Source organism: Prunus dulcis, chromosome 8 (genome assembly GCF_902201215.1).
Source record: "Prunus dulcis chromosome 8, ALMONDv2, whole genome shotgun sequence".
In the NCBI taxonomy this organism is placed as follows: domain Eukaryota; kingdom Viridiplantae; phylum Streptophyta; class Magnoliopsida; order Rosales; family Rosaceae; genus Prunus; species Prunus dulcis.
In genome coordinates this window covers 6986534-7011452 of record NC_047657.1, presented here as the reverse complement: position 1 = coordinate 7011452, position 24919 = coordinate 6986534, and the positions used below count along the sequence as shown (strand labels likewise).

Sequence of the window (24919 nt, the reverse complement as noted above, 5' to 3'; positions counted from 1 at the left end):
GAAAGGGCTGGCTGAGATTGCGCGACGACGAGGCCTGCTTTCGTCGCGCAAGACTGTTCCTTGCATGCTTTGTGCCACCAAAGAAACTTAGTCGTCGCGCAATGTTGTAATTCCGCCAAAATTTGGGGTTTAGGGTTTATTGTAGAGAGATTGCGCGACGAATATGAAAAGCGTCGCGCAAGTCAGCTTCTTGTAGACGCGAAAATTTTTTTGACTAAGTGTTCAAGGAGGAAGGGGGTGAAAGGGCTGGCTGAGATTGCAAGACGACGAGGCTTGAGTTCCTCGCGCAAAACTGTTGTATGCAGGCTCTGTGCGACCAAAGAATCTACTTCGTCACGCAATGTTGTAATTCAGCCAAAATTTGGGGTTTAGGGTTTATTTGTAGAGAGATTGCGCGACGAATACCAACTGCGTCGCGCAAGTCAGCTTTCTATAAACTTGAAATGTTTTTGACTAAGTGTTCAAGGAGGAAGGGGGTGAAAGGGCTGGTTGAGATTGCGCGACGACGGGGCTTGGATTCGTCACGCAAGACAGTTCTCTGCAGGCTTTGTGCGACCAAAGACACCTATTCGTCGCGAGAACCCTATACACTAAACCCTAAACCCTAAACCGCTGAAACCCTAAACCCGAAACTAGTTTTAATGATCCAACCGGAAAACTTGTTTTTTTATACTTCGAGATCGTATACGCCGAAAAAAACAAACATTAAAAGATCAAGTAATGGGACAAAACTTTTCGACGGTTCTAAATTAAAAGTCATGATTTAACAGTTATTTTAGCTCTGATTTTTATGATTTTTTACAGCTACTTTTCTTGACCCTATATGAATACAATTACTGAATTTGATCTTCAATTTAAGATGTTTACACTAGGGGGATACCACATAATCTTATGTTATATTTAACGAAAGTATAAGTAAACTATTCATTGTTGGTGAATATATGGTTTTGATGGCATAGACATTCTACGAAAGTAGTTTCAGTAATCCAGCCGTCAAACTTGTTTGTTTATACTTCGAGATCTTAGACCCCAAAAATCGGAAAAAAAAAAACATTCAGAGATCAAGTAACGGGACAAAACTTTTGAACGGTTATAAATGAAAAGTCATGATTTAACGGTTATTTTAACTCCGATTTTGATGATTTTTTACAGCTACACTCCATGACCCTATATGAATACAATGAACTAACTCGATCGTCAATTTCAAATATATATGTGTATATATAATATATTATAAAATAATATATATTTGCGCGACGAAATTATGCTTGTCCTCGCGCAAACTTTCATCGCGTGACGGATGATATTTGTCGCGCAATGTTTTAACTTTACGCGACTAGTGTATTGTGGGTCGCGCAAACTTTGCACGACGAGGTTTACTTCGTCGCGCAAGGGTTTTCATTTTTGAAAAATGTTTGGTGTCAATAATTTTCAAACTTTGTATGAAAAAGGTTTGGATATATTTATTTATCAATGTTTTATAACAAATTTTGTATCATTTTCATTTTGTAAACGTGTTTTGTCAAAAAAAATTTAAAAATTATTATTAAAAGGGTTTGGATATATTGATTTACCAATGTTTTATAACTAAATTTATTTTAATAATGTTTCAGTTGTCCACATATATAAGGTTTGGATATAACAACTACATATATTCAAACATTTGTATTACACAAAATCTGTACACTAGCATAATAAAATTACAAAAAAATTCATTATTCATCATCTGAACTATAATAACTTTCGTTATCGTCGCTATCATCACTTTCGGTCTCCCAATCCTCCTCCTCCTCCTCTATAACTACATCATCTTCGTTGCTCGGGCCCACTGCAACATCGAATCTTGGAAGATCCCCGAGGTCAATTGTAATTGACTGAATCGGTATTTCGATTGAAGACACTCCTTGTATTTGAAACGGTTCTTGTATAACATGTGTATCTCGAAGTGTTTTCGCATCATTTTCCATTGAAGATTCTAAACGTTGGTCAGCCACATTGTCGACGCCGTTGTCAGTTGGGTCTAGTTCTGGTATAGCATACACGTTCCTATGATCCATCTTCTGAACAACTTTCCAACTGCTCCGGCTTTAGGGTCATCTAGATACACAATTTGTGTTGCCATGTTTGCCAAAATGTAAGGGTCGTCATCATACCAAGTTCTGTTAATGTTCACAGATAGTAAGCCATGGTCGATTTTAACACTTTCCGGCCTATTTGGGTTGCTATCAAACCATCGACACTTAAACATGATCACTTGGTATCGATCTTTGTAAAGCAATTGAGCGACATTTGTGAGTTTGCCATAGAAATCAATGTTCGTACTTTCGCCTCCACCTGGGACATGGACACCGCTGTTTTGCGTACACAACTTGTCATCTCGTGCAGCCCCCAAAAATTTAACGCCGTTAATATAACAACCCGAAAACAATTCAGCGCGAATCGGGCCGAAGGCCAAGTTATATAACTCATCACTGTAAGTGGGGGAATTCGATGATTTCAACTTATTCACCTAATATAATACAAAACCATTCACATGTTAGTCTGACAAAATTAAATACTACAATTTATATTTGTCAAATACAAAACACTTATAACTTACAGAATCCAAAAACCATTGTGGAAACAATTCACGTTGTTTCTGGGCAACTAAATGTGATGGATGTTCTCGCTTCATCATCTCTTCATGCTCATCTAAGTATGCCATTATCTCATCACAATTGTTCAGTACGAACCAATGCGCTACCTCCATGTCATTTCTAGAAAACGACTCTCCTCGTCCAGGATCTCCAAAGGGTCGTGCGCTTTGGGCAAAAACAGAAAGTTTTTCCTTTCTCATACCTCCGTCATTATTGCGCTGAGGACGATTGAAAGCCATCTCCACATCTTTTAAATACATTCCACAGAAAGTAAGCGACTCATATTGAACCCAAGCCTCTATAATTGATCCTTCGGGCTTTGCCCTGTTGCGTAACTTTTTTTCAGCTCTCCGAGAAGCCTGTCAAAATAAAACGATATGATACAAATTAGCAAGCCTGTGATAATGATGCATACACAAACGATAAGGATTATATACCTTTCTATTGGATACATCCAGCGATAGTTGACAGGACCAGCAAGCAATGCCTCTTCTGGCAAGTGAACCATCACGTGCATCATACTTGTGAAGAAAGCTGGAGGAAATATCATCTCAAACTTGCATAGGACTTGGACAATGTCATGGCGCAACTGAAACATGTCTGTCTTTCGCAATGTTTTTGCCGTCAGTTGGGAAAAAAATCTGGACAACAACATGATTGGCTTCACAACATCTTCCGGCAATAGATGTCGAATACCCACAGGAAGTAGGCGTTGCATAAACACATGGCAGTCATGGCTCTTAAGTCCAGTAAATTTACCCCCGTCAACATTCACGCAACGTGCGATATTAGAAGCATACCCATCAGGAAACTTTACAGACGATACAAACTTTAGAAACTCTTTTTTGTCATTCGGTTTCATAGAAAAGAATGCAAGATCCCTTCTAGCTTTATCACTGTTCCTGTTCATCCATAAACCCCTTCGTATGCCCATTCTTTCCAAATCAAGACGGGCTTTGATTGTGTCCTTTGTCTTGCCCTCGATATCTAGAATCGTGCCCACCAATGTGTCAAATACATTTTTCTCAACATGCATCACATCTAGATTGTGCCTCAATTTGAGTTTCGACCAATATGGGAGCTCAAAAAACATAGGCTTGTGAGTCCAGTTCATATGTGTAGAAGGTCTGGTCCGACTAACTGTTTTTCCGAACGGAGCAAAATCCAAACGGTTAAGCTGTTCCAAGATCTCATCACCGGACCATTCTCTAGGTCTGAGGCGACGCTCTGTGTTCCCGTCGAACTCTTTATCTTTTTCCCGCCACTCGTGGTCCCATGGCAACCATCTCCGATGACCAAGGTAACAAACTTTTCTCGCGTGCCAACCAGAAGTTACATCTTCCTTGCATACAGGACATGCCATATAACCCTTTGTGCTCCACCCAGAAACCATTGCATATGCTGGAAAATCATTCACAGTCCACATAACTGCTGCCCGCAAAGTGAACATCTTCCCAGTTGATTTATCGTACGTGCGAACACCGTTTGTCCATAAATCCTTCAGCTCATCAACCAGCGGCCTTAAGTAAACATCGATTGACCTCCCAGGATCCTCAGTTATCAAAACAGTCATCATCATGTATTCTTTTTTCATGCATTTCCAAGGCGGCAAATTATATGGGAATACGAAAATCGGCCAAGTGCTGTGGTGTTGGTTTAGAACCCCATACGGATTGAATCCGTCAGTGGCAAGTCCCAATCTCACATTTCGGGGATCAGCAGCAAACTCGGGGAACGTTCGATCGAACTCTTTCCATGCCTCCCCATCTGCAGGATGCCGCATCACATCATCGTCTACCCGTTTTTCCTTATGCCATCTCATGTCTGTGGCAGTATGCGTCGACATATACAATCGCTGCAACCTAGGTTTCAGGGGCAGATAACGCATGACTTTTTGTGGGATCTTAGTCGTTCTATTCTGAGATGTCATTTTGAACCTCGACTCATTGCATATAGGGCATGTATCCAACGTTTCATGCTCCTTGTAGAATAACATGCAATTATTTTTGCAAGCATGAATTTTTTCATAACCCAATCCAAGACCATTCAACACCTTCTGCGCGTGTTTATGGTCTTTTGGCAAACAATTGTCCGTCGGAAGCATTCTCTTGAAAACCCCCAAAAAGTAATCGAAACACAGGTTCGACATACGATACTTTATTTTTCCGTGCATTAGCTCTACAATGGCCGTGAGAACGGAAAAGCTCTCGCACCCCGGGTATAACTCTTGGTTGGCATTTTTTAACAGTTTTTCATATTGTTCAAACTCCGCGCTGTCTATTGGTGTTGGCACGTCATCTTCCCTTTCGTGATTGATGTTGGTCGATGCAAATGGAAAAGCATCCTGTATAATATCCATGACTTGATCATTAGGATCCACAATAGGTTCAACATTGTCCATTCTTGTGGCATTTGAAGACGAAGCATGGTCTAATTGTTCCCCATGAAGGTTCCAAATGCTATATGTCTCAATCATTCCATTCCTTACTAAATGAAATCCAACATTTTCAATTGTCTCCCACAACGTGTTGTTACACCTCCTACAAGGACAACGGATTCTAGTTGCACCTGGGTTGTGTCTACGTGCAAACTCAATAAAATCCTCGATTCCATCCAAGTATTCGTCTGCGCATCTATTTGGGTTCTGTATCCACCTTCTGCTCATAATTCCTGAAACCACAATCACAACACAACAATCACAACAACTTCATACGAAGTTATAATGTCACCTTATGCCTCCGGTAAGGGCCCTATCCCATTCGGGAATGCATAGTTCTGTCACGTAACCTACGGCTACATGAGATTAGATTTCGACATGGATGAATTTCGGCAGCATCTCGATACAGTTCTTGAGGTGGGCATAGGTATAAATACCTACGTACCACCCGAAGAACGTACCGAGATGACACCGAAATCTCCACAATCGAAACCTAATCCTGTAGCCGTAGATTACGTGACAACACTATGCATTACCAAACTGTCCAAATAATGGGACAATTCAAGAATTAATTGGACCGCAGTCATGCTTTACGCATCCATGTACGAAATCCAACTAATCTCGAACGGGAAACTAAATGTTACTAAACATACAAATAAAAGTACGAAGTTAATTTCAATTAACTTCGTACATCACAACACATTGTGCTACGTCACGCACAATTTAACAACATAATATAAATATAACTTCACAAAAAAAAATATACACATAACAAACTAACTTTAACATTTTTAATATATAAAACGAATAAAATACCTTCTCAATCGTTCTCCACCAATCGCTAATTACAAATATCCCTAACGAGAACAAAATTAATAGCGTTAGTACGAATTTACATTAATACTTATAAACTAACGACAAAAAATACTTACCCCATGAACGTACTGAAAATTTCCAGCATTTCGTTGCGCAAACTGCTGTCGCGAAAAACTATTTTTTCGTCGCGCAAAAACTTGTCAACAAAAAACTTTTGCGCCACGCATGACATTTTCGTCGAACAAAGTTTCGTCGTGCAAAAACAAAATTTCTTCGCACAAGAATGTACCGACATCAACTTTAAGCGAAGAAAACTAATTCCGTCGTGCATAAAAAAAAAAACCCCCGTCATTTAATTTGGGCCCAAAAAAAAATATCCTTCGTTTTCTTACGCGATGATAAACAGTTTCGTCGCGCTAAGTTGTCTTTTGCTACTAAACCTGTCGTCGCAGGAGTTTTCGCAGCCAATTAACGGGATCGATCCCTGTTTTGTGTTCACCTTTATGCGACGGAATGTCCCATCGTCGCGCTAGGTTTTCTTACGCGACGATTGCTCTCGCCGCGCAAGTGTTTGGCGCCAACAAAAAACCCGGGTTTTTTTTCGCTCACTTTGCGCGACGAAGGTAAATATCTGTCGTGCTAAGAGATTTTGCGTTTCGAAAACTTTGGTCGAGCAAGTTTTCAATTTTTTGCACGACGAAACTTTTTTTCAGTCGTTGTATTGCATTTTGCGCGACGAACTTGTATTCTTCGCACAAATAGTAAAACATAGTAGTGTTTCTCTTGTTCAAACGTACTGTAAGGGAGGCAATTGAGTCCGGTAATTTTGAGCAATTTAGACAGGAATTTGTTGAGGATAGATATTACCATGTTGCTGTTGAAGCTGCTACTGCCTGCATGTGAATTCGTTTCGTTACGTAATTTCAACATTTTCACACTGAGAGAGAGAGAGAGAGAGTGTGTGTGTGTGTGTGTTTGTTTTACAATTAGATTAGATTGATGAAAAAGTGGAATAGTGAAACTTATACAAGGGTCACTTTCAAATCAGTGTAAGCACTTTTTCTGTTATCCCAAATTTGGTAATTCCCAAGCGATTCAAAGAGTTCTAGTGTTTTCCGCATTGTAGCTTGGTGCATGCAGGCTGTACTACAGCTACTAGTAAATTTGAACATATAAAATTGGAGTGAGTAGAGAAAACATAGAAATAAAGGTTAATTTGATACCACCATATTCATTCAAATGCTCTTGTTTTCAGTGACACCAACTCCATGCTTTTTCCATTGCTCTTCATGCAGTGGCGGATTCAGGATTTGAAATCCAACTGGGCAAAATTTACATTAAAAACTTGAGGTTATGAGTGAATCTCATTAATAAACATAAAATTATACACCTAGTAAGAGGACATAATGAGCCTTACCCTCAAATGCATCTCTATACATAAATAAAAGTATAGCGAGAAAAAAATATTCTTTTTCTTTAAAAAAAAAATTCCAACAAATTCTTTATTTTCTTGGGGTTCGGATTGTGATCTGACATAACAAAAGATAACCTATTTAATCCAACATCCCAACAAAAAATCAAATAAATTCTCATAATAACATCAATGCCTTTAATCAAATATTAACATACCAACAACGAATCAAAACATCTCAAAAATACCAATATCAAATCAAACATCTCAACAAAAATTTCAAAAATCAAAGACCTAATTAATTTCAACAAAGTCAGCGAATTATAATTCATTCTTTAAGTAAACTCTAGAATAGATTAGAACACATAACTTCTAACCTATTTAGAATATATTAAATTCAATGTTGTCATATACAAAATCTTAAAATTTTGGGGTAGAAAATTAAAGAGAAGATAATTAAAGAGAAAAGAAGTTTTAGGTTATGCATACATATGGCTTACTTTTTGGGTGGGCATTGGTTTGTATGTTTCACATGGGTGGGCATTGGTTTGTATGTTTCACATGGGTTGTTGTATTCTATATGGGTATTTTTTATTTTTGAAAATTTTGGGGTAGGCAGCAGCCTACCTTGCCCTAGGTGTAGGACCACCCCTGTCTTCATGCACCATATTCCATTAAATTGGCATGTTTTGCCGATTAAAGGTCAAAGAAAGTTTACATAGGTTTTGTTTAATGAGATATGTTACGTACAATTGAATTTGATAGACGTCAGTTACATTTAACTTCTTTTTCTAAAATTCTTTTAACATTTTTTTTTTTTTGAAATTTGATAAGCGTTAAAATCTCATTTGCTTTGTGGAGGAGTTCCTTCTTAGTCAGCAATTTTGTATTCCTTTTTCCTCCTTCAATAAAGTAAACACTAAATGTCACTTTGCTAATAAGAACATTTGATATGATTAGAAGAACTACATCACTAAGTTGTACAACAACACAACATATGCTAAGATACCCACTTTGTTTCATTTACCTTATAAATTCTACAAGTGATGTGATTAATTACAAGTGGACAATATCGCTCAAATTAGTACAGTAGTGAATAGAGTATCGTTCTAACAGGAATCATGTTAATCTATGAAATATTAGCATGAATTATTTCTGATTAAGGGGCCATTAGCCGTGTGTGTGAGAGAGAGAGAGAAAGAGAGAGGGTCTAAGGGGGGGGGCCTGAGGTTTGGGTCGCTAGTAACACATAGAGAGAGAGAGAAGAGGAGGACGGGAGCAGAGGGGGAGGCAGATGGGGAGGAAATGGTACAAGGGTAGGGATGCATTTTTTGTTTTTGTTTTAAGCTTCTTTTTTCTTAAAAATTAATTTTCTTTACAATTTTTTTTATGGATCTCAAGTTTCAAATTATTTTTAACTTATTTATGTTTTTAATATTTAATCTCATTTAAATTTTGAATTTTTGAATTTTGAATTTTGAATTTTGAATTTTGAATTTTGAATTTTGAATTTAAAATTAATATTTTTTGAAAAATGGGAAGTGAGACAAGTATGTGTTAAAAATAGGGTAAAGTGAGACAAAATGAGTTTTAGGGAGCAAAGTGAGACACAAATACACTTTCATGGGGTATATCAAAAATATGCCAAATTATAATTATATGACATTAAAATTGGCTGCAATAGACAACCTATATATATACTTCGCAAGTGCTAATTATTAGTAAGTTAATGCGAACAACTTTTTTGGATTGAAAATGATTCCCTCAAATTCTCGCAAATAAAATATTGTTCAATTACCATTGTGATAAAATAAAGTGGTTTTTGTAAAGAAATTTTTAAGAGAAATGTCACCTTAATTTTTCAAAATTCATGATTTGTCATCTGATTTTAACACCATTCAATTTTCCATCAATTTTAAGGGTATTTTAGTCTTTGCATTTTCAAGGGTATTTTAAAAATGAAAAAATCATTATAATTTTTTTAATATATTTTAAACAATTAAAATGGGGAAAAAAAAATGTCTCACCTTCTCCAATCCCATGTGCCCCACCGTCAACCAACCCCGTCCACCATGAAATCCATTCCCCCTTCCCTTATCACAACCCCTTCCTCATTCTCTATCTACCATGAAACACATACCTTCCACACATAAATTCACTCAGCTCACCCAAACTGAGTCACCTTTTTCTTCTTTTTTCTTTTTGGTATTTTTCCATTTGCATATTGAAATTTTTTCCATTTTCATGCTCAATGAACACCATAAAACTTTTTATGCATGCTCATTGAGAGAGAGAGAGAGAGAGAGAGAGAGAGAGAGAGAGAGTCATATGCGATGTGTTTTGGGGGCGGGTGGGGTTGGGGAGAAAGTGAGAGAGGTCTCTTTTTTCTCTCATTTTTTTAAAATACCCTTAAAAATGGATGGTGTTAAAGTCAGATGACAAATCATGGATTTTGAAAAATTAAGATGACATTTCCCTTAAAATTTTCTTTAATGTGACAAATGGAAACTGAGGTATAAGTTCAGGTTATATTTCTACAAAAATCCGTAAAATAAATAGGTTGTTATTGTTTACGGAACACATTGTTTTAAAGAATAACAATTTTTATAATAACAGTCAAATGGCTAAATGATTCCGGACACTGCACCACAACTTCTTATAGACAGCGCAAAAAAACATTGGGGATTTGGGGTTCCTACTAATTCCCCATCTATTCTTGAAGGAACGTTCGGCTCCTGTAGGGGAGCCTCACTCTCTTACGGAAGGGATTCTCTGTAGAAGATTATAATAGTGAATATATATATAACTTACTTTTTCGTGCACTATAATTTGGGTTCCATCTTTCGAAAATGTTCTACTGCCAAATTGTCTGACAATATAAGGTACTTATATTGTGAATCTAAAGCATGTTTAGTGACATGAACATCCAAACTAAATTATTTTTCATATTGACTGTTTTATAAGTCTGTCAATAGAACATTAGCCTTTATCTCTATTTATGAATAACAAAAATCAATTTTTTTTTTTTATCATTTTGCAATTTCAACTTTGGCTTTGTCGAAGTCACGATCTGGTTCTTTGTCTGAAACTTCGCGCCTTTACCCGGATAAAAACTTGTTTGAAAGATTATCCAACGTCTCTTTTCGAAAGTCAAACTAAGAAATCGCATGGGGTGTGTCGGTACTGGGCTTGAGTCCTTGTGCAATTTTAGATTCTCATAAAAAAATCCCTAAATGGGCTTTTGTCCATTTTCAGTTCAAACAATTACAAAAATCCCAAGTTTTCGGGCTCAATTGATGCGTTTAGAAAGATCCTGGCCTCATCTAAGGCCTTTACAAGGGCTTTGGACCGGCTATGGCTAGAAGTGTTCCAGCCAATGCAGCATGCTTCATGGCATACGAGGTTACAAGGTCAAGTTTGGGATGATAATTTGGGGCGTTTTGGTGGGGTTTTGAATTTAGTGATTTCAGTCATCTTCATTTTCTGACGCAGAAGCCAATTTTCTCTATATTGAACTTGTGGTTCGGTACTAGAATCCTCCATACTTTGTAATAACAGCTCTGTTGCCGGAGGAAACATTCTTTTACCAATCATATTGCGTTCACCCTTTTTTTTTTGCTTCTTGTTTTTTCTCAGAAACTCTTGCGGATGGTTTGCATCTGATGGGGTGGGCAATGGGATGGAGGAAAATGATTATGAAGATAAATAATAGAGTGATCAATCACATTAAGCTTTAGATAATTACCACAACAATTTACAATATAAAAATACATGGCTTACTCTAATAATAGCACGGATACCTATTGAGATGAAACTCCACAATTGAAGAGGTCTAATTGGCCTAATTGGCCTAATCTATCAAGTGTGCGATCCAGGTGATTAAGTTGAGGATAATAATATGAAGGAGACCATATTTATAAATCACTTTGTGTACCACCTCTGTAACATTTCGCTAGTCGTAGGACTGTCTGATCTTATCATATATTATAAACACGTGGCATGATCCTATAAATTCTGGTCCCACAATCTCTCCATGAGTTTTATGTTTGGATATAGATTCCACCAATCGACTATAAGAATTAATACAATAAGAAGAAAAGTTTGCCTTCAGATAAGTCTCTTGTCTTTGTCTACTTTATTATAAGCGTGCTTTTTTTTCTTTCTTTCTCCATCTAATGTGTTTGTCGTGTGTGGAATCATGAAATTCCCACTATGTTGATAATCTATTGAACATGAACTGAGACTTGTATCCCTCTTCCAGCTCATGAAATTCCCATTTCCCAAATCAATCGTGAACAAATGAGCTCTATGATGAAGCCTCATGCAGTTTGTATCCCTCTTCCAGCTCAAGGCCACATAAACCCAATGCTCAAACTTGCAAAGCTTCTCCATTTCAAAGGATTCTATATAACCTTCGTCCACACAGAGTTCAACTACAATCGCTTACTTCAATCTAGAGGCTCAGATGCTCTCAATGGCGCAGAGGATTTCCAGTTCGAAACTATATCCGATGGCTTGCCACCGACGAACCAACGAGGGATACTTGACCTCCCGGAGTTGTGCAGAGCCATGCCGGTTGAGGGCCAGCGTTCATTCAGAGACCTCATCAAAAAACTCAACAAGGCTTCGTCGTGGTCGGATGTGCCAGCTGTAGGTTGTATTGTTTCTGATGGAGTGATGGGCTTCACCTTACAAGTTGCTCAAGAATTTGGCATCCCGGAGATGCTTCTATTCACACCTAGTGGTTGTGGTATGTTGGGGTATCTACACTATGAAGATCTAGTAGAAAGAGGTTATTTTCCATTGAAAGGTATCCTTCTAGCTAACTAGCATATGGTGATTCCTAACATGAACACTTTTTTATTCAAGCAAACAAGTAGTCTGGCAACATAAGATACTTTGAGTTTTTCAAATTGTCTGACCAAATTGTCTGACAACATAAGAAACTTCTACATGAACATCCAAACTAAATCATTGTTCATGTTGATTGTTCTATAAGTCCGTTAATAGGACATTACGCTTTATCTCTATTTTATGAATAACAAAATCACATATTTTATGTATCATTTTGCAATTTCAACTTTGGGTTTGATTTTGGAAATGCACAAATAAGAGGTGCAGAATGCTTCAATTATGTGCAGATGATAGCGACTTAAGTACTGGCTTTCTTGATACCGTGATTGATTGGATACCCGCAATGGAAGGAATTCGATTGAAAGATCTCCCCACCTTCCTCCGAACAACGAATCGTGGTGATACAATGTTCAACTACAACATACAAGCAATAGAGATTGCCATGAAAGCTCAAGGTGTGATCCTCAACACATTTGATGAATTGGAGAAAGAATTCTTGGATGTGATCACAACAAAGTTCCCCCAGCTCTACACCATTGGTCCACTATCACTCCTTCAACACAACATGTCCACAACACATCACTTGGACTCAATTGATTCAAATTTGTGGAAGGAAGACAAGAAATGCTTGGACTGGTTAGATAAGAGAGAGCCTCAATCAGTGGTGTATGTCAACTACGGAAGCCTAGTAATAATGACTAAAGAACAATTGGCTGAGTTTGCTTGGGGACTTGCCAATAGCAAATATCCATTTTTATGGGTCATTAGGCCAAATCTTGTAGATGGTGGAGAAGAGATTTTTTCAAATGAAGATTTCATGGAGGAGACAAAGAAAAGAGGCTTGTTTTTGGAATGGGGTCCACAAGAGGAACTTCTTAAGCATCCATCAATTGGAGGCTTTTTAACACATTGTGGTTGGAATTCAACTTTGGAAAGCATTTGTGAGGGAGTGCCATTAATTTGTTGGCCTTTTTTTGCAGAGCAACAAACCAACTGCTTTTATTTATGTAATAAGTGGGGGTTTGGGATGGAGATTGACACAAAAGTGAAGAGAGAGAAGGTGGAGAGGCTTGTGAGAGAGTTGATGGAGGGTGAGAAAGGGAAGAAGATGAGGGAAAAGGCTATGGAATGGAAGAAGAAGGCAGAAGCAGCTACAAGAACTGGTGGATCTTCTTACACTAACTTTGATATGTTGGTTAAGCAGCTCAAACAAGGGCCCATTGGCTTGGAGAACTTGTCATAGAGTTATTGGGGGTATGTAGTTTTTAATTTATTTACATGTAAAAAATTGTCATTGTGCAGGGAGTTTGTAGCTCAAGTGATTAAGAGCATTTACTCATGCACCCGAAGTCTTAGGATTGATTTTTCACTCCCCGATATCACTTGTATAAAATAAAATAAAAATATTGTCTTTGTCATCCATTCAACATACGACGACCAAATTATCAACCATACTTGTACAATTTAAGAAATGGCCCCAACAATTGGTGCAAAGTAGTTTCATCTCAACAAGAAGTGTGTACCCCATTAGACTGTTGACGTCATCCATAACTCGTGCAATGTCAATTCACGTGCCATCATGACAAAAAATCATGATTAAATTCCTTAAGGAAAACCCATACTCAAAAGGACTGGTTTTTATTATTATTTATATTTATTTATTAATTAAATTTTATATTTTTAACAAAAGCCATATTGTGAGGTTCTTTGAATATAGGAAGTGCTAGGTCCTGGTTTAAAGAAGCTGATGATATTGTTACTGATGATATAGAGGACGGAAACATAGGTGGGGGTGGGGGTGGGGGTGTGGGGGATGCGTTTCTTCTGACTGCTTTTGGTGGGAGGGGTAGGGTACTTGGTTAGTCTGATGACCACACTATATATGTAGATCGGCTATTTATTCAAATGATGATGAAATTTACCAACTTGTCATTTGTCCAGTTATAGTTGTCTGGGAGACATTTTTATGTTATTCAACGCACATAAATATGAGGACGGAATATATTTGTGATGAGTTTGATCTTAATTATGGTGCGCACATTGTAGTGATGTAACTTTATTTTGAATGTATAAACATCCTATTATGTGGCGAGCCCATCCAAAACAAAGCTACGTCAACACAATGTGCTGGCAACCAATAGACAAGTATCATACATCAATAAAAACAAAAAAATCAAAGCACCCGTTTAACAATATTTGATGCATGTCGACCATCTCGTTAATTTATTCCTGGCAATAAACGAGGTGATCATCTTATGAAGAAGCGAAAATATATACTAATAATTGTTCGTAAAATATATATATATATATATAGTAATTTTTGCGTTCGTAACCAAGAATCATTGATATAACTTTCCACCTGAATCCTGATCCATACCTGTCAAAGAATCATAGATGATATGAACTTAAGCTATAGGCTATATGTTTATGCATCACATATTTATGCATTTTCCATTTGTGTCAATGAAGAACTGTAGGGTAAGAAAAATCATACCATTTTTTCCTCATGGAATATGTTTTTATCACAATGTGTAATGATTTTCTATAATTGATTCAATAATGTTGTTCTTTATTACATCATGTTCACAATATGGCTAGATGTAGAGTAGTATAATAAATACATTTATGTAAAAGAATGGGCATCCCTTTTTAGTGTTTTAAGTGCCATTTCTTGGTGTCTCCCCTTCTTGGTTATATGTTGTGCTTCAGAGAACTCATTCTAGTTTACGACCACCACCTCTGCACTCATTCTCCTTCTCACAACCTCTATTATAAGAGTTGGATGGTGGAGGAATGCAACTTTGCCCCCTGCATCCAAACGGCTGATCACGGCGTATTGACCCATAACCGATATCTTTTGCATTCGTCATTTCACTGCAAATCGAGCACACCAAAAGAGCAACAATGCAAAGTGTAAATGTCTTGGAGATGGCCATTTGATCTTCAAAACTAATTACAAATGGCTCTAGAATTGGATAATGAGGACTATGAGAGAGAGAGAGAGAGAGAGAGGATTTTGGAGGAGATGATGATTACGAGACTGAGAAACCTTCAATTTAATGTGATGTTCTTTGCTAACTTTAGAAAATTTTGTTGGGGATTAAACCTGAATTGTTATTTTTTGTTATTAATTATTGGTGTGTCTCAAAGCGACCACTGGTAGTATAACTTTAATTGGACTTATGGTTTAGAAGAGCCAAATTTAGAAATTCCAATCAACTTTTTCCAATTGGTTCTTCAGTAACTTGAATGAAAAGGTTCTGCCACACTACCAAAATGTGGCCTTCTACTCTCTATGTATATTTGTGCGTTTTTTTTTTTTTTTTGATAAGTTAAAAAACTTATATGAACTCAAAGTCAGAATTGTAACCTAAAAAGAAACGAACAAAATGTAATTCACATAACAACTTTATAAAATGCATCAAAACATCACTCGTCACGCATTTTTCGATGCCAAAGTATCAATTAACTTTGCATATTCAATTTGTTCTACCATGTATTTTTTAATATAAAAAATAAGGAATAGTCTTGGGGGTTTTTACCTTCTTTTTCTTCCTCAAAGATCTTTTCCTCTTGCAGTAGATATTCAATAATAAACTGCTTGTTTTTGTTGTTGTGTTGATTAGAGCAGATTTTCCCATCTAACGTATATGCTACTAGGTTAACCTATTTAGCTAGGTTAACTTATTGAACTGGTTTAACTTTAAAAAAATTGGTCCCTTATTAAGTTTCCATTTTTTAAATTTTAGAGTAAAATTTTACAATAAAAAAAGTTTGTCTAAATATACATATGGGTAACATAATACTACGCAGTATGTGTAGGTGCCTTTTGGACTTGAACCTGCACTTAGTGATGATAGTATTCATTTGAGGATCCTAAGTTAACAAAGCATTGCACTCGACACCTTTGACCGAAATTCAACATAACCCACAGTTAAAACTTGGTTGAGACTTGGATAAGCAAAATAACTGTAACGACCCAGTCCTAAATAAATTAGTAAATACTAATTTATTCACAGAAAATACCATTTTGCCCATAGAATATTTTATTAGGTTTAAAGTTGACTTTTTTACCGGGAAGGAATTTGGGAATTTCGACTATACTGTTGGGTAGAGCACGGAGAGATGAGTCCGTAGACACGTGGTGTGCTCAAATCGAAGTTGTAACGAGAGAGATACGATCAAAATACCCTCAGTGGCATAACCGTAATTTTAGCAAAAAGGGTTTGATAAAATCAGAATTCTCTCTCTCTCTCTCTCTCCCCTTCGCGTGCCCTCTCTCTCTCTCCCCGACAGTCTCTCTCTCTCTCTGTTCGAAACTCCGGCCACCGGCCACGGCTGCGGACAGGACCGGTGCCAAAAGGACCGGCTCAGCCTCGGCATCACGACCCGACCCTTCCCCTACATTGGCCGCCGCTCCAGCCGCCGGAAAAAAGTGATTTTAGGCCGGTTTTCGCTCGATCTTCGCCGGCTTTGATCTCTCTCCTTCGGTCGCCATTGTTGGCGATCAAGGTATGGAAATTCATCCATTCTTCATAATCTAGCTGATGGTTGGGTAGGATTGCATCAATTTTGAGCGTAGCAGCTTGATTTTCGAATTGGATTTTGGCCGATTTTGGTATTGCGATTCCGGCCACTTTCGGTCAGTTTTTGGGGGTAGGTCCAAGAAGAAAAGTGGTTCCAAATAGGGTGTTATACCTAGGATAGGAACCTTGAGCCATGATTTTGAGAATTTCCGGCGATGCCTAATCGCTTTGGACACCCACCCGCTGCCGGCGCGTGTGGCGGTGCATGGGCACCTTAGAAAAAGGGGCATTGTGTCCCGATGCGATCCATTTGTTGTCTAAAGCGCGTAGGTGTCCTCGGATTTCAATTTGGATACCGTTTGAGTCTCGAACAGATATTGCATATTGTGCGTTATCCGGGTTCGATAGGTGTAAACTGTTGGATAGTCTTAGATTTATAATATGTTAATCTAGACATTCTTAGGATCGTATGGGAGTCGACGAATCGTAAAACGGAGTCCTGGATACTCCGAAAATGCCAACCCCAGGGCTAGGTTTACAATAACCGTCCAATCGTGCGATCATGAGCCATCCGACCTTCCGAACTGGACCAAACTTGCAGGACGTGTGTCCTAAGCCTTGTCGAACACATAGGAACTTTTGGATTGGAATCTGGAGGTCGTGGGCCCCATGGGCCCATTTGACTAAGTTTGGGTAGTTTGACCCTTGGCTGACCGTGAGTCTTCCGAGGTAGTTTTACCTTCCTAGGAGGATTATAATGACCCTAGTGATAGGTCTTGAGCGTTGTTGAGCTTGTTGACTAGGTTGAGACTTTTAGAGTGTTTATTATTATCGAAGGAAACTATTGGATATTATTTTAATAATTGAAATTATGAAATTTATGTTTATGTGCATGATCATTGGTCTAAAAATACTATTATTTTCCTAATTAAATTACGTTGCAGTCTACTATAGACAGGTATCTCTAAATTGAGAATACCTTTATTATTAGTTTAGATAATTGAGAGTATGTCAATTGGAAGTGCTATAAGCACTACCTTATGTACCATCCTATGATTGTGAGGTCTCACATATCGTAGGATTTTCCGGCGTTCAGACAGACCCTATACGTGGCATTGGTAGTTCCGGCGTATGGGGAGATATTGTGATATGATGTGGAGGTCCCACGTGGCGTTGAATTTTCTGGCGTGCGGACAGGCCCCATACGTGGCATTGGTAGTTTCGGCGTATGGAGAGATATTGTGATATTATGTTGAGGTCACACATGTAGGATTTTTCGGCGTGTTAACAGGCCCATACGTGGCGTTGGTAGTTCCAGCGTATAGGGAGATATTATGATATGATGTTGAGGTCCCACGTGGCGTAGAATTTTCCGGCGTGCGGACAGGCCCCATACGTGGCGTTGGTAGTTCCGGCGTATGGGGAGATATTGTGATATTATGTTGAGGTCACACATGGCGTAGTATTTTTCAACGTGTTGACAGACCTCATACGTGGCGTTGGTAGTTCCGGCGTATGGGGATATTATGTGAGTATTAGAGAGATGAATTAAGGATTATTATACTGAGTTGGGAACGAATGATGTTTGAAAAAGATTTTGTTTGGGATTTCTGTAATTGATTGCATGTTGATGGTTTTGGAAAATTTTATATGAAAGAACTACGTGTGGTTTGATCCCTCAACGAGGGCACGTAGGCAGCGTAGGGTAATGCCTAGGTACAGCCGCCGGTTAAACTTTTAGTGTGTGGTGCGGATCTTGTCGTTTCGTTTTGGTTTATATGAGGGCCGAAGGCCGAGTTCGTGAATTGCATGAAGTTATATTGTGCGTGCTGCCTGTTGGGATTTTAAATGTGTTTTATGTAGGTTGAAATTTTTGGGATTGTTCAAATTACAGGGAAGACTCTGCCAAATTTTCGGTAGAAAGTCACGATTTTAGTAAGTGGGCCCGGCATCGGGGTGATGTCGGAATTTCCACAGGATTCGTCTCGGGTTTCGGGAAATTCGAGGCGGGTCCTTTCAACTTGGTATCAGAGGTTTAGGTTCAATTTCTTGTAGACCCCGCACCTTGTGTGCATCCTTAAGTTTTGGCTGGATGACGTGTTCCGACACGGAATGACACCTTTTTGGCGCTAAGGATGTCATAAATGGTATTTAAGATGCTCCATAAGTTGGCAATCTTGGAAAGACAAGGGGATATTATGGGGAATATGGAAGGGGAATATAGTAGTAAGGGGAGATCATTATGCTTACTTACTACTAAACTTCCATCGTGGTGGTTAGTATGAAAGGGGGTTGGAGGATTTAGACTTTATAAAGGAACATGGTGGTACACTGACAAGTAGTCAGTATGAGTGGATTTAAGTTCCAAGAGGAGTTCATTGTGGATTGGGATGAATTGCTGCAAGATTCTTGTTGCTTTGAGGTACTGATTGTAGGGGTATCACCTTCGAAAGATCATAATAACCATGCCTGGGCTCCGCATGAGGTTCTTTGGCATTGTTTGAGTTTGTATATTGATAATTACACTTAAAGGTGTCACGTTTCTAGAAAAGTGTCTATCAAAATTGTCATTTGTCAATATCCTATGGAAGGAAAGCGGAAATGCTGAAAGTACTGGATCTGCGGAGGTGAGATAAAAATTGTCGGGAACTTTCAAAATTCAAATTATTTTACGAAGGAAAAATACAGAGAAAGATATTAAAGAAATTTCTTGGGGTAAATTACATAGAAGTGAAGGAGTGGTGAGTTTAACCAAAGGAGGGTCGTGGCGAATTAAATTGAGAAGTTGCGATATTGGGTGAAGTATCATTTTATTCGCGTGGGCATGAATACCACAATTGACAGGAGTGGAACATTATGGTTCTTCTTCCTTGCTCTCTCACGCGAGCTCGCCGCATGAAGTATATCTCAGCGTGGTACTGGCTTCGTCCGACCTCCGATTGCTGAGATGTTTGTTGCTAAGTGTTCTCATCATTCCCCTTTACATAAGTCAGTGATCATTCATTCCGAGTTCTCCAGTTTAAACGGTGAATTTTAGCTCCAAAATTTCTTAAAATACTGGCCACTATGAGTTTGACTGGCGACTTGGGTTACTTCTACCCATATTTCTGGAAATGGAACCAATTTGAGGAAGATGAAGAGGGAAGATACATAGGCCTTTGAGGCAGGAGTAGAGCCAGAGCTTTACCACAGATCGAGGTTGTTTCAGAAGTTCCGGAAGAGTGAGTAGAAGCCGGAGGTTTTGCATGGGGCAACACCTGTACCTACTGTACAGTTGGATGTTCCTGTGATAAAGTTGTTTGCTGAGTTCGTATAGGCAGGAGGACATGGAGTTGCTCAACCTGCTTCTAGGGATCCTCCATTGCCTGAACATGTTACTAATTTTTCGATTGAGTGCACTGAGCATTGAGTTGAAGATACTAAGAGCTCAACCTTTCTTTGGGAAGAGTAACTTCCTGATGTTGGATCATGTGATCCATGATCTGAAAAACGGCGTTGGAATAATCGAAATCACAAGTGTGGAAAAGATTAAGATAGCCGTAATTCTCTCACAAAAGGAGGCTTGTGTGTGGTGGGAATACTGTGGTCAAGTCCAAGGATGAGACCCAGATGGATCTGGTAATCCTATTTGTAGAGATGGAGAGAGTGTCTTAGGGTCTCATCTCACGTGAGCTGTTCGAGTGTAAATCTTTCATTAAAATCAGAAATGGTTCATGGTAGAGAGAGGTAGATAATGATTACAATTCGGTAAAAATGATCCTTTCTGATATTCCTCTCGAAGAATCAGGTTGGCAATGTCGTTTATCGATTCTAAAAAGAGAAGGAAAATATCAACAAATCAGATTTCTCTCTCTCTCTCTCTCTCTCTCTCTCTCTCTCTCTCTCTCCCCGACGGTCTCTCTCTCTCTTCGAAACTCCAGCCACCGGCCACAGCTGCGGACGGGACCGGTGTCAAAAGGGCCGGCTTAGCCTAGGCGTCACGACCCAGCCCTTTCCCGACATCGGCCGCCGCTCTAGCCACCGAAAAAAGTTGATTTTAGGCCGGTTTTCGCTCGATCTTTGCCGGCTCCGATCTCTCTCCTCCGACCGCCATTGTTGGTGATCAAGGTATGGAAATTCATCCATTCTTCGTAATCTGGCTAATGGTTGGGTATGATTGCATCGATTTTGAGCATAGGTAGCTTCATTTTCGAATTAGATTTCTGCCGATTTTGGGATCGCGGTTTCGGCCACTTCCGGTCAGTTTTTGGGGTAGGTCCAAGAACAAAAGTGGTTCCAAATATGGTGTTATACGTAGGGTAGGAACCTTGAGCCATGATTTTGAGAATTTCCGGCGATGCCTAATCGCTTTGGACACCCACGCTCTACCATCGCATGTGGCGGCTCATGGACACTGTAGAAAAAGGGGCATTGTGTCCCGATGCGATCCCCTTGTTGTCTTGAGCGCGTAGGTGTGCTCGGATTTCAATTTGGATACCATTTGAGTCTCGAACAGATATCGCATATTGTGCGTTATCCGGGTTCGATAGGTGTAAACCGTTGGATAGTCTTAGATTTATAATATGTTAATCTAGACATTCTTAGGATCGTATGGGAGTCGACGGATCGTAAAACAGAGTCCTGGAGACCCCATACGTGGCGTTGGTAGTTCCGGCTTATGGGGAGATATTGTGATATTATTTTGAGGTCACACGTGGCGTAGGATTTTTCGGCATGTTGACAGACCCCATACGTGGCGTTGGTAATCCTGGCTATGGGGAGATTATGTGATATGATGTTGAGGTCACATGTGACGTAGGATTTTCCGGCGTGTTGACAAGCCCCATATGTGGTGTTGGTAGTTCCGGCGTATGGGGAGATATTATGATATGATGCTGAGGTCCCACGTGGCGTAGGATTTTTCGAGGTGCGAACAGGCCCCATACGAGGCGTTGGTAGTTCCGGCATATGGGGAGATTATGTGATTATTAGAGAGATGAATTAAGGATTATTATACTGAGTTGGGAACGAATGATGTTTGAAAAAGATTTTGTTTGAGATTTCTGTAATTGACTGCATGTTGATGGTTTTGGGAAATTTCGTATGAAAGAACTACGTGTGGCTTGATCCCTCAGGGAGGGTACATAGGTAGCCTAGGGTAATGCTTAGGTGCAGCCGCGGGTTAAACTTTTATTGAGTGTGGTGTGGATCTTGTCGCTTTGTTTCGTTTCGGTTTATATGAAGGCCGAAGGCCAAGTTTGTGAATTGCATGAAGTTATATTGTGCGTGCTGCCTGTTGGGATTTTAAAGGTGTTTTATGCAGGTTGAAATTTTTGGGATTGTTCACATTACAGGGGAGACTCTGCCAAATTTTCGATAGAAAGTCTCAGTCTTTAGTAAGTGGGCCCAGCATCGGGGTGATGTCGGAATTTCCATAGGATTCGTCTCAGATTTCGGGAAATTCGGGGCTGGTCCTGTCAATAACGATATTTATAGCCTTGGTATGATATTGATTCTCATTTGAGTTACTGGGGAACAGCCCAAAAATTTACATGATCATAGACATAGAGAGAAGACATGGAATAATACTCATTTGATTACAGTGTAGCACTATGAGTTGACAAGGAGACTTCTTCTTTAATCTTACAACATATTCAAAGCAACTGATCGATCCTATTGATGGAAATATCAAGCTCTATAAACTAATATATGCTAAATGTAAATCTCGTGTTTTCTAGTGGGGTATAGCTCAGGTCGTTGAGCTCTTCCACCTCCACCCTTGTGGGTAGAGGTTCGAACTCCAGGCACCTAAGGAATATTTGTGCAAACCCCTTTCCCCAATCGGTTGGACAAAAAATAATTAAATAAAAATATCGTGTTATAAATACCACTAAAAGAAAACAATTCAAAGATGCGTATTTGTAGTCACATAATATACAATAAATAAATAAAAATTACTGCATTATTGGACATGTTCAAATGTTACATGTTTTCGGGATTAAACGAGATTTAGACCTACCAAAAGGTTGTAACTTTGGTATTTTCTCAGTTTAAAAGATTCATAAGAGAACGAGTCCGTTATATAGCACCAACAAACAAATTTCCGATGCATAGAACATCTCACATAAAGTGTTCACAATCGAGAATGATAAATTTACCATATTCGTCAACAAAATTGCAAACTACTTTTCTCACAGAAGTAAGATTTACTTGCATAAGGTCCTTTGAAAATCTCACATATCTTCCTCAAATAGATTTATTCTTTTACCTTAAGACGTCTGAGTATGATTAAGTAAATGTAGTTTAATGTTTGCATATGGTGAACTATAAAAGAAAACAACAACTTAAATAAATTATTAAAAAAGATTGCCAATACGTTGAACTCTTTAGAAATTGATTAGATAATGTTGTTCTTTATTACATCATGTTCACGATATGGCTAGATGTAGAGTAGTATAATAAATACATTTATGTAAAAGAATGGGCATCCCTCTTTAGTGTTTTAAGCGCCATTTCTTGGTGTCTCCCCTTCTTGGTTATATGTTGTGCTTCGGAAGACTCATTTTAGTTTACGACTACCACCTCTGCACTCCTTCTCCTTCTCACAACCTCTGTTATAAGAGTTGGATGGTGGAGGCATGCACCGTTGCCCCCTGCATCCAAACGGCTGATCATGGCGCATTGTTCCATAACCGATATCTTTTGCATTCGTCGTTTCACTGCAAATTGAGCACACCAAAAGAGCAACAATGCAAAGTGTAAATGTCTTGGACATGGCCATTTGATCTTCAAAACAAATTACAAATGGCTCTAGACTTGGATAATGAGGACTATGAGAGAGAGGATTTTGGAGGAGATGATGATTACGAGACTGAGAAACCTTCTATTTAATGTGATGTTCTTTGCTAACTTTAGGCAATTTTGTTGGGGATTAAACCTGAAATGTTAGTTTTTGTTATTGATTATTGGTGTGGCTCAAAAAGACACGATGGTAGTATAACTTTAATTGGACTTATTGTTTAGAAGAGCCAAATTTAAAAATTCCATTCAACTTTTTCAAATTGGTTCTTCGGTAACTAGAAAGAAAAGGTTCTGCCAAGCTACCAAAATGTGGCCTTTTACTCTCTATGTATAATTGTGCGATTTTTTATTTTTATTTTTTCTTTGATAAGTTAAAAAACTTATATGAACTCAAAGTCAGAATTGTAACCTAAAAAGAAACTAACAAAATGTAATTCACATAACAACTTTATAAAATGCATCAAAACATCACTCGTCATTCATTTTTCGATGCCAAAGTATCAATTAACCTTGCATATTCAATTTGTTCTACCATGTATTTTTCAATATAAAATATAAGGAATAGTCTTGGGGATTTTTACCTTCTTTTTCTGCCTCGAAAATATTTTCCTCTTGCAGTAGATATTCAATAATAAATTGCTTGTTTTTTTTTTTCTTTTGTTGATTACAGCAGATTTTCCCATCTAACGTATATGCTACTAGGTTAACCTATTCAACTAGGTTGACTTATTAAAATGGTTTAACTTTAAAAAAATTGGTCCCTTATTAAGTTTCCATTTTTTAACTTTAGAGTAAATAATTGGGCTTTAAAATAAAAATAGAACTTGGGCTTAATATAATATTAGTATTGTATAATTTTTAAAGTAACATACATATGTATATATAGAGGTTCATAAAAGTTGGCGGCCATTTCGATTTGGAGGCCCTAGGCGACTGCCATGCCGGCCTATACTAAGAGTGGAAGTACTGACAGTCTACAAGACTTGAAGATACGATCCCAAATATACACGATCAAGGTGTGTTATGAGCACATACGTTCAAAGTCAGATATATGCCTCTAAGACACTGAACCTGTCCAAAAATAATAGTAGAAATTACAGAATATATATGAAAGTAGTAGAAGAGAAGTACAGAGAATCAAACTTTAGTTGTGTGTCAAATGTGAATTAGGAATAGCCTTTTACAGACATCCAATCCCCTTAAACAGAAAATTATAGCATTGAATATAAAAATACTAGCTGAAAATTAAGATATTATAACCCCACAATAAATAAAGAGGAATTTGGTCAAAAGAATTAAAATTTAATGAAAAATTAAAAACAATAAAATTTTGACAAACGTTTTAATACCAAGTCCCCTTCAAAGTTTTCAAAATTTTATAGTAACAAAAGTTAGTCTAAATATACATATGGGTAACATAATGCTAAGCAGTATGTGTAGGTGTCTTTTGGACTTGAAC

The 24919-nt window shown here is 38.2% G+C and overlaps 2 protein-coding genes across 2 annotated transcripts in view; both read left to right on the top strand.

The window, feature by feature from the left end:
• Window positions 1–493, top strand: part of LOC117638362 (endoplasmic reticulum-Golgi intermediate compartment protein 3-like) — a 2176-nt gene extending 1683 nt beyond the window's left edge. The window contains exon 5 of the mRNA XM_034373494.1: window positions 467–493. Coding sequence (XP_034229385.1) covers window positions 467–493 — 27 coding nt within the window. The remainder of the gene's footprint in view (window positions 1–466) is intronic.
• Window positions 494–11401: 10908 nt separating this feature from the next.
• LOC117636394 (7-deoxyloganetin glucosyltransferase-like) lies at window positions 11402–13585 on the top strand. Its single transcript, XM_034370870.1, has 2 exons — window positions 11402–12110; window positions 12442–13585. The coding sequence occupies exons 1-2, from the start codon at window positions 11600–11602 to the stop codon at window positions 13395–13397; spliced, it is 1467 nt and encodes a 488-aa protein (XP_034226761.1). The 5' UTR covers window positions 11402–11599; the 3' UTR covers window positions 13398–13585.
• Window positions 13586–24919: the final 11334 nt, after the last annotated feature.

What these genes read in the sequence shown, in the direction of transcription:
- LOC117636394 (XM_034370870.1), top strand. Translation starts at nt 11,600, where the DNA reads ATGAGCTCTATGATGAAGCCTCATGCAGTTTGTATCCCTCTTCCAGCT. An exon ending in AGGTTATTTTCCATTGAAAG is followed by an intron (nt 12,111 to 12,441) that starts GTATCCTTCTAG and finishes AATTATGTGCAG; the next exon opens with ATGATAGCGACTTAAGTACT.